The 17,634-nt window shown below is 42.2% G+C and overlaps 2 protein-coding genes across 6 annotated transcripts; one reads left to right on the top strand and one right to left on the bottom strand.

The window, feature by feature from the left end:
• Positions 1-100: 100 nt before the first annotated feature.
• Positions 101-10,812, bottom strand: LOC115767451 (phosphatidylinositol phosphatase PTPRQ). Of its 4 annotated transcripts, none has more exons than XM_030711749.1 (17): positions 10,688-10,812; positions 6,812-7,055; positions 6,377-6,518; positions 6,189-6,298; positions 5,443-5,964; positions 4,871-5,029; positions 4,529-4,816; positions 4,166-4,470; positions 3,604-3,898; positions 3,349-3,540; positions 3,158-3,283; positions 2,760-3,098; positions 1,442-2,227; positions 1,317-1,387; positions 1,128-1,262; positions 692-1,066; positions 101-629 (listed from the first exon to the last, which is right to left on the bottom strand). In XM_030711749.1, exons 2-17 carry the CDS (start codon positions 6,942-6,944, stop codon positions 261-263), a joined length of 4,347 nt encoding a protein of 1,448 aa, XP_030567609.1. In that variant the 5' UTR covers positions 6,945-7,055; positions 10,688-10,812; the 3' UTR covers positions 101-260. The 4 variants fall into 4 exon arrangements, with proteins under 4 accessions (XP_030567609.1, XP_030567611.1, XP_030567612.1 ...); XM_030711751.1 differs by having other exon boundaries at positions 4,871-5,026; XM_030711752.1 differs by having other exon boundaries at positions 6,377-6,515.
• A 376-nt stretch (positions 10,813-11,188) lies between these two features.
• On the top strand, positions 11,189-17,498 carry LOC115767502 (lissencephaly-1 homolog). Of its 2 annotated transcripts, none has more exons than XM_030711814.1 (8): positions 11,189-11,237; positions 15,227-15,338; positions 15,427-15,727; positions 15,788-15,944; positions 16,017-16,194; positions 16,262-16,397; positions 16,590-16,941; positions 17,008-17,498. In XM_030711814.1, exons 2-8 carry the CDS (start codon positions 15,301-15,303, stop codon positions 17,079-17,081), a joined length of 1,236 nt encoding a protein of 411 aa, XP_030567674.1. In that variant the 5' UTR covers positions 11,189-11,237; positions 15,227-15,300; the 3' UTR covers positions 17,082-17,498. The 2 variants fall into 2 exon arrangements, with proteins under 2 accessions (XP_030567674.1, XP_030567673.1); XM_030711813.1 differs by having other exon boundaries at positions 11,201-11,300.
• Positions 17,499-17,634: the final 136 nt, after the last annotated feature.

The following is a 17,634-nucleotide window of genomic DNA, read 5'->3' as shown; positions in this document are numbered from 1 at the left end:
AAATTCAAATTTTCCGTTACGAAACTTGTATAGTTTTAAAAACCAACCGTTAAATTGAAATGCCAAAACAAATATGATTGCATTCCCAGCACCTTTAAAATTTGTTACATATATTTGTTTATTTTCACAGTACAATGCTTTAGCGATAGACATTTCTCTTTGGCTATTATTGCTGCTAAATTATATTTGTATAATACAATAAATACACACACACATACTTCGCAGAACACATGCATGATGTCAGTGAAATGCTCATAAAATCATATGGAGCACTCGCCGTTGCCACCATTTGGCTGCTTGTTGCTGTTCCGCTCCGGCTGCTCGTACAACGAATCCAAATCCTTTGTTCGGCGCAGGCCCCCAAAACGTGAGGGTAGCTGGACTGTTGTCGAAAGTCCAGCGTCTTCGTGCAACTCCGGATCTGGTGTGTCCAGCACTGCCGCCTCTACACGGCTCAGATCGGTATCTGGAAAGCTGACCTTCTTAGTGGTGGGCAACGTTGGTATTGAATCCGTTTTGGTGCGTCCGTCAAGCTTGAGTGCGGCACGTGGTATCTTGTGCTTGACCAGCTCATAGGTGCATCTGTACAGGAATGTGTACTGCTGTTGCGTTTGCACCATTTTCATGCGCTGCAATTTTAAAAGACCTCAAGACTTATACACAAGCTGACGGGCTTGAATACTATTATTACCTGAAAGCGCAGTTTCTTGACCGTTTCAAAAATATTTATTTTCGATTCGCTCTTCAAACGCTGCATTATCAAATCCAGACCAATAAATGTGCCCGTCCGTCCGACTCCGGCGCTGCAGTGCACCACAATGGGCGAGTAGTTTGGACGCTTCTCCGCTTTCACCTTCCTGACAAAGGTAATCAAATGGTTGGGATCTTCGGGACAGCCATGATCGGGCCACTTTTTAAAGAAGAAATGTATGACTTTCTCCTTGAGACCATATTTCTCGTGGACCACACAGAGCTCCGTGCGATCGTAGATCTCGAAAGATTCCTTGGACTTAATTGTGACGCTGACACCGCGCATATTATAGGGATAATACTCGTGGCATTTGATCTGAAAGGGAAACAGAAATATAAATTAAATTTGTGGGAGTGGGCACTAAAGAGTTTCTCACTATGTTGCCTTCGCGAAACTGGGTAACCTGCACAATGACGCGGACATTGTGCTGCAGAATCATGCGCCAGAAATCCATAACGCTCTCCGGCTTCGGTCCCTGAGTCGCGATATACTCCTTTTTGCGTGTGTGACCCTAAAAGTAAGGTTTAATAAAGATAATTTGTTTCGAAGAGCTTTTAAAACGTACATCAATAAAGGACGCATTGATATAGTCCGATCCTTCACTATCTATGTCCAATATCACGCGATTCTTATCATCTGGAATATACAAAATTGAATCTCTAAAGTTACCCAAATCTGAAGTCAACTTACATGGATATATATCCACATAACGATTCTTATTGCTGCCCAATTCAGAGGCCGAATAGCTCAGCTCCAAGGCCACCACGGTAATTTCCTTGAATTCGCGCGTCAATTTCTCCGGCTTGGCCACGTCCGCATAAAATATGGCAAAGTTCTTGGCTATAACATTACCAAATGGATCTTCTATGCCCTGACCAGAGTCGCGATGCCAGGCTATACGCTTGCGCACCCAAAGCACAACCAAGCCCAGGATGAAAGCCAGCAGCAGGCAGCTGCAGACGCTGACCAGGATGAGCGTCACCTTGATGGCCGCATCCGTCCTGAACTCCAGCAGGGCGGCATCATTGTAGCCGGAGCTGGTGAACAGACGCACCACCATGTTGTACTCGGTGTTAGCAGTGAGCGGTCCATTGCAATAGCGCTCGGTTACATCCGGGCACTTGCCCACACCAATGGTAAAGGTTATTTCCTCCTCGCTAATGTCGCGTCCGTTCCTTGCGATATGTGGCTGCCACTGGAGCGGCGTGGTTTGATACTGATAAATGCAATCGCTGCCCACCTCGTCCCAGGATGCCACAGTGGGCCATTCCCCAGATTTGAGCACATCGTGTTTCAGCTGCGGCTCACCAGCACAGTTCTTCTGGGATAGCAACAGCGCTATATACGTTATGTTGCCCGACTCGGAGTTAACAATGTTGCCGGGCAGGCGCACTATTGCCGAACTGGTTGGATGATTTGTCTCATAGGCGCTGACGCGCATTTGACGCACCAGATCCTCATCCAGGGCAGAGGGCACTAATTAGGTATATATTAAAATAAATAGTTAAGTCTTAGGGCTAATTGCATATATCAGACTTTCTTTTTATTCGCGCCTCCAATTAACAGTTGCCCTCACAGTGTTAGAAAATTGGCAGAATTTTGTTTTGCCAGCAGCAGTGCTGCAAAGTGCAACACACAAGTGAAACACACAACATACAATATACCAAAAGAAGACCAACAAGAAAAAGAGTGCCCGTAGTTTTTCAACACCAACTGGTGCAATTAACCTTCAGTTTAAAGCACTGCACAAAAATGGCGCGCATGGACTAGGACACAAATTGAGGCATTTTTAGCACGTTATGCTAACCGAATATTAAAAATAAAGCGTTGCAGCTCAGGAAAAGAGAAAGACTTTACAACACTAACTGCCACAAATGGGTGTAATATATAGCAATATAGAAATAATAGCGCGCAATTCCTATATAAAAACGAAGGTACAAAAGTGAATATCAAATATGTTGTGTGTCAAAACGGTTGGGTAAGTAAGTAAGATCCCATCCATACTTACAGCCAGATGGCGATTTCCACTCCCTTTTTGTACTGTCGCTCAAAGTAGACACATTGCTCGTTTTAATGGCCACTTTTACGGTGTATTCAACTTCGGGCTGTAGATCTGTTTCGGTATATGACATGCGTCCCTTCATGTCGTGTCCGGCAGGCGGCACTTGTCGTTGGAATTTGATTTCCTGCTGTTTTCGTGTGCCACTAAATTCCAAGAGGAACCACTCGATTTGACCATTCGATTTACATGGTATGGTCCAGGCGACGGTCACATTGGCGCTATAATTGTCAGGATCCAGCCCGGGTCCCTCCGAGGTAACATTCAGATCCGTCACAGGATCCGACACTGTTATAGACAAATTGATCTCTTTAGGTAAGGTTTGAGCAAAATTGAATATCACCTACCATCCGAGGCCGTAACTCCTATAACTGGCGCCGTATAAGGGCCCAGACCGAAATCATTTTGTGCAGCCACTTGCACAATGTACTTGACGGCGGGCGCCAGATCATAGAAGGTATTGGTCATGTCGCCTAAGTGGATAAATTACATTTTAGGTTAGTTTGGGTTTAGGGATTGCTGGAAGATGCACACAAACCCTTGGTATCGGTCTTTGGCAACTCGGTTATAGCTTCGCATATGCTGGGCACGAAGTAATCTGCTTCATAGCGCATCAGAAATGCCTGGTAATACTTGATGGGTCCGTTCAGTAGTTTCGGCTGCTCCCAGGTGAAGGTCAAGCTGTGCTTGCTGCTGCTGGTTAACATAACGTTCCTGGGTTGTTCGGGAACTGAAATTGACTAGATTTGCTAAGTATGGAATTGAACAATAGCTCCATGCTGCCAGCACATACAGTAGACCAAGGTTTCCAGCGTCAGGGACTTGACCTTCGAGGCTCCAGCCATATTGTGCAGCGACACACGGCAAACGTATTTCGTGTAGGGCGAGAGCGGCGCGAGAATTGCCTGAAAGCCCCTCTCGCGATAGCTCTCCACGTATTTCTCCGCATAGGTGTACGGCACATCCGAGTTGGCGGAGCAATTGAAGTGCGCAAAGAACGTCTGGCAATTGTTATTGAAATCCTTATTATAGGCAATCAGCTCCAGGCTGTGCGATGTGGCGCCGTTGCCCACCAGTGCGAGATCAGTCTACAAAGGAGATATCTGTATAAGGCACGGCTGTCAAAATTTCCTTCCGCTAATATATGAAAATTATTGTTAAGTCCTATCAAATGTATCTTTTGTATCAAGGGCCGATCCTGTCCAGCTTAGCACTAGACAATTCTCTAGGAACCACAAGCTATAGAGCAGGAGTTAATCCATATCCATGAATTTTTGCACTTTCCTTATCATAAATAATTGAGACTATGCATTGTTTCAAACGTAAGCCTTGCAGCCGTAATCAATTTCTCAAACCTTGTCGCCGTTAACAACATCGGCCTGTGTTTCCACTTCGATTTGCCGCAGCTCTCCATCCAGATTCTCGTGCGTGTAGGGTATTATTTGTATGGTGTATGCCTGGCAGGCCATCAGATCCTTCTCGAAGAGCACAGTATTGTTTTGTGTGCTGACGCTCAAGGCGACGACCTCTGAGCCACCGTCCATCCAACCGGATATGCGATAGCCCTCGATGCACAGATCGGCGTAGCTCGGTATCTGCCAGTTCAACTGGATGGAAAAGGGTCCTGTGCTGCTGTGCGGCTCCAATATCTGTGTGGGCTCTATAGCAAGTATATAGGATTAATATCTAATGGCATTGATAGCTTCTGGGCTACTTACGATCCTCGCTGAGGGTGCTCTGACTCTGGAACTTGCCGCCCAAGCTGCCGTTCGCTAAAAGCGGCACAATTTCCACATTGTAAGTGCCGCAAGGCTCCAGTTGAGTGAAGAGCATGAAGGTCTCATTGGTCAGCTGCTCGCCACTCTCATATTCCAGGCGCTGTATGGGCCCAGCCAGATTCACACGATAATTGGCCACACACTGCGCATGGTCGCTGGGCGGTGACCAGGACCAGCGCAGCTCCGTGGCATTGATCTCCTGCATGGGCTGCGACACAGCGCTGGGCACTGTTTGCGCATAGATTTAGTCGGGGCTTAGGCGTGCCAGCTGGTTCTACTTACTCTTCGCGCCGGACACAAACGTCTCGGTGGCCTTGGCCGTTGTATTGCGCTCCATATTGATGTAGACCTCGATGGTGTGCAGTGCGCAGCCTTGCAGCTCGGTAATGGTAAACTGTTTCAATGTGCTGTCATTCGAGGTCTCGCTTCCACCGCAATCTTCTGAAGAAAACAATTGAGAGGGTTCTAGTCGGGCGTGTCCGACTAGCAGATACCCTAAACCCAGCGGCGAGCTGTCCTAATAAACATTCTAGCTTACTTTTAAAGATACGTAAAAAACGTCTCAAAATCGATATTTATCGATATCGAAAATATATATTCTTTTAATTGTCTCGGACATGCTAGCTTCTCCCTGTCACTCTTATTTCCGATGGGTTCAGGGCATAAAATTTCAACGGATCACATTCTAGCCTACTTTTAAAAGTCTCAAAATCGATAATTATCGATTATATGAAAATATATACTAATAGTGTCGGACATGCTAGCTTCTGCCTGTCGAATTTATTTCCGATGGGTTCAGAGCATAAATATACCAAGGATTAAGCTGCGGCAGCTCTAGAGCCGGGAGTACTCACCTTTAGTCTCCGATTCCATGTCGGTATATGGCGGCACAGTCGTTGCGCCCGTCCAGTCATCCAAAGCCGTGGTTGCTGTCGTCTCATCCGCCTGCTCTGTGGTCGTCCCCTGCTCCTCATCCGATACGCAACCGTTGCGCCGCCAGACAATGGTGAAGCTGCCTATGCAGCTCTTATTGTCCGGCTCGTTCCATGCGACCAGCGTGTCGCCATTGGAGCGATTGCTAATTGTTAGCTGCAGCTCGCCAGGCTCCAGATAGCCGGTGTCCACGAATCTCATGTCGCTATCGACTATAACGCTCGCATTATTCCTCGTTTCCAGTGTGACATTGTAGGTGCGACAGGGCCACACTTCCTCAACGGTGTCTTTGCTCTCCTCCTTGAACTGCTGCCTGAAGCGCGAGGTATCCGGCGCAGTTGCATAGATCTCGAAGTGCTTCACACAGGCCCGATCGCTGGTCTCCCACGTCAGTTCGATGCTTGTCTCCGAAGCCACAACGGAGGTCAAATTGGTTTTTGGATCTGCGAAATACAGTCAAAAAACTGATTAAATGATAAAGCATATTTCCACAATTGCCAGGTTTTCTATTCGAGTACAAATTATATTCATAAAAATTTCTTTATCGCATTAATAGATCTTTATTATACCCATGCATTTGTTATTACAGTATTATATATAGATTTTTATTTAAATATTCTTTTCATGGAAATCATTTTCTATGGGCTTTGAATATCTGACGACTCACCCTTGTAGTCTGTGTAGGCAATTACGATTTGGTCAAAGGGCGTGGCGCCTACAGCCGTGCCCCTCAGCGTTACGACGGTTGTATAGCTCGTGCAGGGCTCCAGATTTTCACTAGATAAACATAAGCAAAATGTGTTAGATTAAATATATATATATTCGACTGAATTGTGGGTCTTATCTGAGCATTACCAGACAAGCTGCTCTGCGCCTAGGCTCGTCGAGGCGCTGCCCGCGGGACACGTGACATTCTCAATTATGTATTTATCCTTATCCTCGGCGCTAACGCTAAAGCTGAGCGTATACGGCGTACTAATCACAGTCACCTGAACTACTAACGTCAAAAATATGAAAGTAAACAAAGTTGTTTTAGGTATTAAAGTGTTAAGCCAAGGCTTAAGCTGATTGGCTCAAGGTCGACGTTGTTTAACTTTAACAATAACAACAACAAAGGTTAATTGGTTGTTCCAAAAACTTATCGCCCTATCATCAGCACAGTTTACTTTGGCCGACGCCTTATCAGTCGTTCAAAGCTTAAACTCATTGCGAATTACAACCGAAATTGCCAATTCCTTAGCTGGCATACCAGCTACTTAGCTCGTGTCTTGTTTTTCGATTAGAACTCACCCTCATTTAGTTCCTGTTCAGTAAGCGCTGTGCTTGTTTGCGCCTGCGCCTGTGACCAGGCCAACAGCAATAACGGCACACTGAGCAGTCCATAGAGCCGTGTCCTTGGCTTCCCGTGTCTCTGGTGCCGCATCTTAGGTCCACATTGCCAGCAGTTGCTGTGTGCGAGTTACGAGTACGAAAATCGGAAGTTAAAATCAAGTTCAATGTCAGCTCAACAAATGCAACCGGTTTTTAATTGCACCTCCAAAAACAAAACAAAAAAAATGGAAAAAAAATAAAAATCAAAATATTAACGTATTGAAAGTATTAACCCCGCCATATAAGAAAACAGCTCGCTTAAGTGCAATGCGCACATTAATAAAGTTTAGGCGTGAATCAATAAAAAACGAAAAGAAAAGCAACAACAACAATTAATCGATATATACATACTATATATACAGAATATCATGAGTGATACGTGTTTCGGGCAGCTGAACTTATTGCGCTGAGCGCAAGTGTCAATATTACAAATAACATTAATTATAATAACAAAGGAAATAATTACACAATTACGCTCAGCATTTGACCCGAAGAGAGCGAGAGGGAGACAGAAATATAACTAAAACCGATGGCATTTACGAATAAATATCTCGAATATTACTCATGACTAGCTCTATACCTTTACCTCTAGATGCGCTGCGCTCTTTTTATACCCTTGTATAGACGGTATTACAAATATTTTATGAGATATGTAACGCACAGATGAAGACTTCTTCGACCACACAGAGTATATATATTCTAGAACTAGTTGAACACCCGAGTTGATATAGCCATATCCATCTGTCCGTCCGTCCAGCTGTCCATCTGCCTGCTTCTATGTGAACTAGTCTCTCAGTCTTAAATCGTCTTCATATTTTTCATAAGTCCGTCTTTCTGTTTCAGATAGTAATTATGTCGGAACCGATCTGATCGGACAACCATTTCGTATAGCTGCCATAGAAACGATCGGTTCTTGAATGAACAACTTTTTTGTTTTTCGAGATATCTTAACTTACTTAACAACTTAACAAGTAAGAGGTTCTAGTCGGGAGCTCCCGACTAGGGGATACCCTGAACGCTCTTCTTCCAACATCAAATGCATATATATATTCTATTTTAGAAGCTATATGTCAAGTTTGGTGACTCTAGCTCTTATTATTTACCAAAATTGTCCAAAAAACAGGATATCGATATCGAATTTAAACGATTGCTTGGAAACGGAGTAAGTTATCGATTATCGGAAACAAACTCGATCTGCGCGGGAACTAGAAGCATCTACGTCTAAAATTTCAAGTCTGTAGCTCTTATAGGATCTGAGATCCTTGCGTTCATACATACGGACGGACGGACGGACGGACGGACGGACGGACAGACAGACGGACATGGCTAGATCGACTCGGCTATTGGTGCTGATCAAGAATATATATATACTTTATGGGGTCGGAGATGCTTCCTTCTGCCTGTTACATACATTTGGATATTTGCATATAGTTGCGATGGGAACGATCCGTCGAAAATCAGTTTCTTGTATGGAAAATTTTTTGTTTATCAAGATATCTTAGCGGGATTTATTCACTCCGCTCCTCATTTATGTGCAAAATGTTATCACCATCGGATTACTATATCATACAGCTATTATATAGGAACGATCGTTCGAAAAATAGGTTCTTTTATGGCAAGATATTTTCAACTTAGCATTTACGAGCTTTTTTTCACTATTCTCACATAATTGAAAAATCGTTGGGAAAATGTCTACAAGGGTATTAAATCATCAGCTTACCGAAAGTATCCTTACATCCTTACTTTCTCGTTTAGTTTTTTATATAACTTGTATATATTTATAATTTATAATTTGTAAGAAGTGCATACTTAATTTCAGGATATTTTTTAGATTAAAGAAGATCGGTTAGACCTTAGGTGGGGTCTTCCAAGAAAAAATATGAAAATCTGGTCAACAAATTCTTTGGATTTATTCTTGATTGATTCACAAGTCATATTCGACTGCGCCAAGAAGTCATCTTAAGAGACTGTCTTACCCCAAAATCGATAAATATCGAAATTCGAGCACAAGAACTAGGAAACTTGGTGTTTGGGGTAAGAAAAGATAATTTCGACTGTTTTTGGATTGTGCTCAACTAAGGCACTCTGACTTGTCTTTAGTATAGACCCAAATGATTGAAGCGTATTTTTTCACATAATACTAACCTCTTAAGTTTCGTACTTTTTAAAATGGGAAATACCTTTAACATGAGACTTGAACGTCGTGAGCTCTTATACGATCTCTTCAAATGTAAGCGTTATATTACTTTTGAGTTAAGATAAATGTGGTATGCTCGTAAAATGTAAAAAACGTTTAACTTCAGTCATATTGTTTTTAATTTGAAATTGTTTTATTTTCTGCACGTTTTAAACGTTGCTTGAAATGGAGATTTCTGAACTCATTTGAAATTTAGTTGAAAAACGATTGCCAACTAAAGCATGCATCCATGTACATTTATGAATATGAAGGAAGGGGAAAGGAAGGCAGGAGGAGGGGGCATAAGAAAAAATCGGATCAAAGTACGTGACACATATGACTCAAGTTCTTTGACAAAGCCTTGCAGGCAGATTTTAATTGTGTAATTGAGAGCTTCTGCGCGGATTGGCATTGAGCAAAAGTCAAATTTGCGATTGTAAAAAATGAAAACAATAAAAAAAAAAAAAACATTCTCTATGCACTGCACACTTGAGCAATGTCAAGTCCAGGGGATTGGGTTCGGGTAAGGGCTTATCAAGGCACTTAATGGACGATTCGTGTGAGTTGAGCGAAGCGCGTGAAAACCAAAAACCAAAACTCTGGCAGACGCAATACACAATTATTGGCACAGATAACGATCTGAACAACTTGAGATTTATAGCGAAAATCGAAGTGTATATTGTGGTTGAAACACGGCTGAGACGAGAGCTTCGGCTCTTGTTATCACACAGCTGCTCAAGATTTTGTTGTTGCTTTTAAACAATTCCGATATTTCGACATTATTGACTCGAGAATGTTTGTGTGTGTGTGTGTGTGTGCGTATTTAATCAAAAAACTACAACGCTAATTACTAATTTCAGTAGCTCGAACGCCACGGCTGCCACTGCAGAGACATTTTATAGCAAATAAAATTACATTTTTTCGATATTTATTAATAGCTCGGCGACATATTTTGTTATCTACTTGAAAAACTGTATGGCAGCGGCAGCAGCCGTTGAGACAATTTCCTATGCTTTTGCTTGTTTAAACAAGTCGCGAATCACTCATTTTTTTTTTGTTATTTATTTTTTATTTTGGCGTGCCCACAAATCATGCATGAAACAACAAATAAGCCAATAATAACAATTTAACGGTCATAGAAAGTAAACGCTGGAAGTGCTTGCGTATTTTATCATATCAACAATATATAATCAGAGCAGCTCCCTGATAACAATGTGCATATGCGGCCGCTGAAACATTGTCCACTGTGCGCCACAAATTGTTTCCCAATAATACACACACACACACACGCACTCGCAATAAGATGTGTGTAATTTGTTTAATACATTTATGGCTTGTATTAAGGATGTGCTTCCGTTACAAATCAAATTATCGATAGACAAACACAATGCAATTGGCAGCACTTTTGATTTCAATTTTGAAACCGTTATCGCAGTGGCATGTGTAACGAGACGGAGCGAGCAGGCTGCTGATTAGAATCGCGATGGCTTGATAACGCTGGCCGTCATAATTTGCGAATCATTTACATATTTTGGCAATTTGCTCATTAAATTGATTCGCCAATTGATGGAGCCAAGTTCACAATGCGCACGCAGTAAACATAAATTCTTAGCACTCACAATGGGGTATGAATAGATGGAGTATTTTTTGCCTTAAATATACGCGCGAGCGAATCGAATTGTTCGGAAAAATTGCACTTTAATATGCGCAACGATATCGTTACTCTTTTTAACGAATAACCGTTCCCGTTGAGTGTTAGTCGACAACTGAGCGTAAAAATTAATAACACATGGCTGTATCATTGTGCTTATTACTGATAAGGAAGTTACTCCAACAGGGTATATATGTGTGTGTATGTTGAAGATAAAAACAATACATTGCAGTTCTGTCAAAGTTTATGCACATGCAGTGTTGTACAATGCCAACAGCGTATTGTATATAACATATATTATATTGACTTTTAAAAAGTAAAGGAAAGTGCGCCAAATTGATTTCAACAGCTGTTCAGTGCATTTCGTCCAGCCATCGATAGGTGCCGTCGCTAGCGAATATCGATAACAAAACTACACGTGACCCTGTAACTAGTGCTGGTAAACAAAAACTTTTGCATCGATACGTTGAAAGCATCGAAAGATATTGGAAGCATTTCTCGCCGCGCTTGACTTCTGCGTAATTATTTCCCAATTGATTAAAATTAATATAATTAAAATAATTATAAAAATAACAACTTGTGTAAGTATGCGTAGTGTGCCTTGAAAAACGTCAAATCATCGCAAGTGCACGCGCTGCAACGCATAATCAAAGTTGCTTTTCGCAAGTGTCGTTTACGCGACGGCAACGCAGCAGCGAAGTGTATGTAATGGGCAAATGGGAAAAAAGAAAAAATTTGTCATATGTATGTATGAACATTGGCAGTGTGTTGGTGCGCGCTTATAAGAGAAAGAAACGAAAACCCCTTTTAAAACGCAATCGTTTTGTGGCAAATGTGCGTGTCTTACAAATCTATTTGGCCTTTTTCAATTTTGCATATTGCCACTTTTTTAAACGCTGCCGCAGAGACGCTGGCTGCGCTGCTCATTCAAGATGGCCGTCGTAACAGTTTTTATTTTTCGTCAGTGTCAGTGTTGTTGTTGTTATTGTGTTTGGTGTGTGTGTGTGTGTGCGCGCTTGTATATATATATATATATATATATATATATATGCGTGTTTTTGTTATTGAAAAGCATAGCGAACAAGCTAAAGTTATGCAAATAATGCTGCAAAGTGTAAACTGAACTAAAGTACAAATATACACGAAAATTCAACCTAACATACAATTGCAAAAACAAAAACAATTTCAAGTTCTTCCTATTTGCTACAACAACCACCAAAGAGCGATGACACATCGTCCCCTGCGTCAGTTTTATGTGTGCGCGCGTGTGTGTGTGTGTTGCGTTTTTGCGCATGTATCCTCCTACGCCTCCTGTTACCCCTGCCCCTGACTGGGGAAATTGATCGATTTTTAGCCAGAACAAACGTAAGCAGCGAATTTCGATGCCTTCGCCTGCACCCCAAGCGCCTCTAACAGCTTTTTACATGGGCCAAAGTTAAAAAGCAAACCAGTTCTGCAAATGCAACTTGGTCGTGTCTCGGTAGAAATCTTGTTTTTATTTTTTTTTTCTTTCTTTTTACAGTTTTTCCGTTTTGGGCTGCTTTGGCATTGGCCATCGCACATACACTAAAATACAAAACACATGTGTTTGACTGTGGTATTTGGGCCCACATATAGTTGTAGAACTGTTAACAGCGCTCGCTGCATTTCCCAGAACGTGTGCAATTTGCTGAGTTAAGCTGGTTCTTCGGTCTGGAGTCGCCAAGTCTGAGACTGACTGTGCAAATTGCCCACAAATTGCTGCTGTATAGCTGCTGCCATTATCTATTAGGTCTGTTTTCTGACACTCTTAGCGCTGTCTTTCTTGTCTGTCTACTCTTTCACTGTCCCTCCCCGCTTTGTTTTCGTCACTTGTGTTATCTTCTCGTGAACAGGCACGAGCTTTTACAGTGTTATTGTATGCAACGTAAGGTGTTTGTGTTTGTCCGACTTTCCCAGCTAAAGGTTATAATTAATGCGAATTGTCTTGTCTCACACATTTTGTTGGCAAGTGTAGTTCCTAATCAATACTCGAAACTTTTACTTAATTTGCTGCATTGCCAAATTCTCAGCACTGTGTGGGCAAGCGTAATTAATTAAAACATTGCCAACACTGGCGAAGCGTGAGAAACACACGCAATTGGCAGCCAAGTGCACAGGCAAGTGCAAGGTCTCTCTTAAACGTTTTTTTGCACACGCGCTCTTTGAAGAGAAGCGCACATTCCTGCATCCTTATGCATATGTATGTACATCAGACATGCTGACATCAGACGCCCACGCGAGCTCTTCGAACAGGTAATCGGCACATAAAAACTTACAGCTACATATGCATTTCGAATTTACAATTCAAATTGGAATATGCAATACATTTGTGTAGCTATGTCTGTGTGTGTTAGGGCATATATTATTTTGTGTGGCTGTCAGCGCGATGGTAACCCTTTTTTTCGCAGCGTCAGTGGACGCCTTTCAAATCTTGTACAGCGTGTGATCCAAACGCCCCCTTGTAGCTGTATTTATTGTTGATTTTTTGTTTGCTGTTGCTGTGGAACACCGTTACTAGCTCGACCCACACAGTTACAAAGCTGGAAGTTACAAGGCGCATGCCTGTGTATTGGAATGCTGGCCCCAATAAGAACAAAACGCACGCCTGGTTGCCACAACACAACGGTTGTTGACGGTGTCCGGCATTAAGCGCCTACTGGCCTCCTGCTCCTATACAACCTATCAACCCACACGCGTTCCGTTAATACTCGTGACGTTAGCGTTGTCTATTTTCTCATTTTGAATATTGATTTTATTTTATATTTAGATGCGCAGTTAATGGGCGCATGGTGTCTTGGTTTTGCCACAGTTCCTCCGCGAGAGAATGTCCCAACAGCTGATTAAGGCTGCCTTTGCTCTCGCACTGCGCTCCAAGCGAGTGACTCATGCCTAGTTTCAATGCCGACGTCGACGTCGCCGCAAAAAAAAAAAAGAAGCAAATTTCAACGCTTGAACTCGTTTGGTCAGTTTTCATTAAATTGTGTATCGCCCTGTGTTCAGCAGCTAGTTCAAAAATCGTTAAATATTATTTGTCGATGGTTAAGCGACCAAAAATAAACTGAAAACGTCATTTCCTCGATTCGAGTGCATATGTATGTGTGTCTGTGTAATCCAAGCTTGGACTTTGTTGTGCGTCTCTCTTTCGTTTTGCGTTATTTACTTATAAGAAGTTGCTTGAACTACCGTTAGATCTTGCTAATTGGCTTTGTCAGCGCTGCTTGTAACTTTGCTATGGTTGGCAACGTGGTACACACACACAAATGTGTCGTCAAATACTTATCTAGAAAGAAAACAAAAACGCGTTATGCTTTCGTTGATTTTTCGCTTAGATTCGTTTAGTTTTATGTCGTTTTATTGCGTGATACCTGTGTTTTGTTTTATTTGTATTGCCTGTTGCTTATTGCTGTTCTTCCTATTGCTGACCACCTTGAGTTAATTGAATTGCTCTTGCCATAACCAACAACAAGTACAACATGGCTTGCTATTTAAAGTAACTACTTAAATAACAGCTGCTCTCAACGGTGCTGTTTTGACTATTTTGGAAGCAGTTGACTATTGCATTGGTATATTTGAGCAGTTATCGATGTGTCATTTATAGGCAGAGTTGCATTTGAGCAAATACAAAGTTCAAAACATGGAAGTCATTGCGAATAGTTGCTGCAACCTGATTGGCCCACCGGCTGAGCTTTAGATTTTGCAGACAATGCGCGCTTTAATGGCGGCCAGACGAACCGAAAATTTCGGTGTGCCAGAAACACACAAACGAAACAATTTCGGAGGCTGAAGATGTTCATAATTATGTTGATGATCATCATGCTACACGCTGCGAAACAATGAAAGGAACGAGGGAAGGCATAGGGACGTAGACGGAGGGAAGTAGTAGTAGATTAATGAGTATGCACACCAAAAAGGCGGCGTCTTGAGGCAAGCTTGCCAAAATAAATCGAGAAGGTGTCTATTTAGTTGCCCAACTAGCAGATACCCTGTACCAGCTCCGGATTGCCGCGACTGTTTGTGCTACACGAGCATGTACATATCATATTTTGTATCTCAGGCTTATTTTATTCCTTGAGGTATGCTCAAAAAACTGGCTTAAAAATCGATAATTACCTATTTCAGATAAAAGAGAGGAGCTATCGCTAAGAAACCTGCTCTGTGTGTGTCATTGAAAAACCTATGCTCTAAATGTAAAAACTACCTTATATAGTCGCCAGATCGACTTGGCTATTGTTGGTGCTTAAGGATATGTACAGAACTTTAAATAGCCGAAATAAAATCCTGCTGCATGTTATATACATTTGCGATACTGTCATATACGCTTTTTTATATCCATTTTGCAATGGGTACAGGGTATAATTATGTGGGTGACTTGCCCCTTTGCGAAACTTGCCTTTTTATTTTGTGAAACTAATTTCCTGTTCAGTCATTCATTTATAATACTCGAGCGTTTGTCTTGATGCATGTTTCTTCTCTTATTTCTCTGCAGCATTGCACAGGCAGGCAGCAACAAATCGAGGCAAACAGCAAAAGAATTGAAGCTCGCCGAAACCGAAGAACAGCATGAAAATGGTGTTGTCGCAGCGGCAGCGCGAGGAGCTGTAAGTAACCATCAACATCATCATAAAACCAGTCTAACTAAATCATTTCGAATTTTCTATGTGTTTTATTTGGTGTGCTGCGATGCAGTAACCAAGCGATTGCCGATTATTTGGGCTCAAATGGCTATGCCGACTCACTGGAGGCCTTTCGTAAGGAGGCCGATCTCAGCACAGAAGCGGAAAAGAAGTTTGGCGGCCTTTTAGAAAAGAAATGGACATCGGTCATACGGCTGCAAAAGAAGGTCATGGAATTAGAGGCTAAGCTAACGGAAGCTGAAAAGGAGGTTATCGAGGGTGCGCCCACAAAGAACAAACGTACGCCAGGCGAATGGATACCCAGGCCGCCAGAGAAATACTCACTAACAGGACATCGTGCCAGCATAACGAGGGTTAGTTTAGCATTTAAATTCACCGATACAGCATTAAATTGATTATTGTTGTTATTGCAGGTTATATTTCATCCAATATTCGGACTCATGGTTTCTGCTTCGGAAGATGCCACCATTAAGATATGGGATTTCGAAACTGGCGAATATGAGCGTAGTCTGAAGGGACATACAGACTCTGTGCAGGATGTGGCATTCGATGCGCAGGGCAAGCTCTTAGGTAATGCCAGCAGTTGCTAGTTAGCAATCGAGGCCCTTGGTTTTTAAACTCCTAACTTTGTGTCCCTTACAGCCTCCTGCAGTGCTGATTTGTCCATTAAATTGTGGGACTTCCAACAGAGTTACGAGTGTGTTAAAACCATGCACGGTCACGATCACAATGTCTCCTCGGTGGCCTTTGTGCCCGCCGGAGACTATGTGCTATCCGCATCACGTGATCGCACTATCAAAATGTGGGAAGTGGCCACGGGGTGAGTTTTCAACAGAAATTCGCAGTGCATCAAAACAGTTCTAATTGTGCATAATTTTCATGTCCAGCTACTGCGTTAAAACCTACACCGGCCATCGGGAGTGGGTGCGAATGGTGCGCGTGCACATTGAAGGCAGCATCTTTGCCACATGCTCAAATGATCACACAATACGCGTTTGGTTGACGAATTCAAAAGACTGCAAGGTAAGCAAGCACACAGACAACGGATAGAATCCTTATATGTAAGCATGGTCAAGGAATCAAATAGAAGCCATGCAACTTCGGGGCTTCCTATACACGTGTTTCTCTAAGGCTTCCCGTACATGGAATAATTTGTGGCCTTAAATTAAATGAATTTAACTATATCACAATTAAACATTTTGCTTTATTCTGCAGGTTGAATTACGTGATCATGAGCATACGGTGGAATGCATTGCCTGGGCGCCCGAGGCGGCAGCATCAGCAATAAATGAAGCAGCCGGCGCTGACAACAAGAAGGGTCACCATCAGGGACCATTCCTGGCATCGGGCTCACGTGACAAAACCATACGCATTTGGGATGTGAGCGTTGGACAGTGCCTGCTCACATTGAACGGGCACGACAATTGGGTGCGGGGCTTGGCATTCCATCCGGGTGGCAAATATTTGGTATCAGCCAGTGATGACAAGACCATTCGGGTCTGGGACTTGCGCAACAAGCGATGCATGAAGACGCTCTATGCGCATCAGCATTTCTGCACATCAATTGGTGGGTGCAACATAAGCCACATATCAAGTTTGTAGTTTGTTTTTAACACATTTACTTTTTTTTTAGATTTTCACAAAGCGCATCCTTATGTCATTTCCGGCAGCGTAGATCAAACAGTTAAAGTTTGGGAATGTCGTTAGGAACTCGGCAAAAGATTTGCTTATTTCTCAATTTAAACATAATTAATAAAGCTACAATATTTATATATATAGATATATATATATGTATGCATATATATATATTTGAGTATGCAAAACAGCACACAGTCTCAGCCACCTTTACCAGATGCATCAATGCAAACATCAATTGTATATTTCAAAATATATCTATATATATATGTATGTGTATGTATACATATGATGTATGTCTAAAGTTAAAACCGAGCAAGCAGCAATTAGAAGAAAATAACTAAACAGCGAAAGAAACGAAATATTTATTTAATATATGGCCTCCTAACCAACTAACCTACCTACCTACCAACTATACAAAGTACATGCATATTTATATATATATACCTTTAAATATACATACGATTATTGTTAATTTAAATGCTGTGTAGACCCACGCCTCAAAAAATATAAAAAAGAACACATACAAAAAAAAAAAACAACAAATCGAAACAACACAAAACAAACGCCCACAAAGCACGCTCGCTAGCCGACAAAAACTTAAGATCTGTAGTTGAATTTTCGT

Source organism: Drosophila novamexicana, unplaced genomic scaffold (assembly GCF_003285875.2).
Source record: "Drosophila novamexicana strain 15010-1031.04,08,12 unplaced genomic scaffold, DnovRS2.1 tig00001395-arrow-arrow-pilon, whole genome shotgun sequence".
In the NCBI taxonomy this organism is placed as follows: domain Eukaryota; kingdom Metazoa; phylum Arthropoda; class Insecta; order Diptera; family Drosophilidae; genus Drosophila; species Drosophila novamexicana.
The sequence above is the reverse complement of the archived record's forward strand: the minus strand, read 5'-3'. Positions and strand labels throughout refer to the sequence as shown.

Excerpts from the sequence above, each read along its gene's own strand:
- LOC115767451 (XM_030711749.1), bottom strand. The coding sequence starts at position 6,944 with ATGCGGCACCAGAGACACGGGAAGCCAAGGACACGGCTCTATGGACTG. Across the intron at positions 5,965-6,188 it reads TGCCTACACAGACTACAAGG|ATCCAAAAACCAATTTGACC; the intron begins GTGAGTCGTCAG and ends TGTATTTCGCAG. Across the intron at positions 3,541-3,603 it reads GCTGGAAACCTTGGTCTACT|TTCCCGAACAACCCAGGAAC; the intron begins GTATGTGCTGGC and ends AGTCAATTTCAG.
- LOC115767502 (XM_030711814.1), top strand. The coding sequence starts at position 15,301 with ATGAAAATGGTGTTGTCGCAGCGGCAGCGCGAGGAGCT. Across the intron at positions 15,728-15,787 it reads ATCGTGCCAGCATAACGAGG|GTTATATTTCATCCAATATT; the intron begins GTTAGTTTAGCA and ends TTGTTATTGCAG. Across the intron at positions 16,398-16,589 it reads CGAATTCAAAAGACTGCAAG|GTTGAATTACGTGATCATGA; the intron begins GTAAGCAAGCAC and ends TTTATTCTGCAG.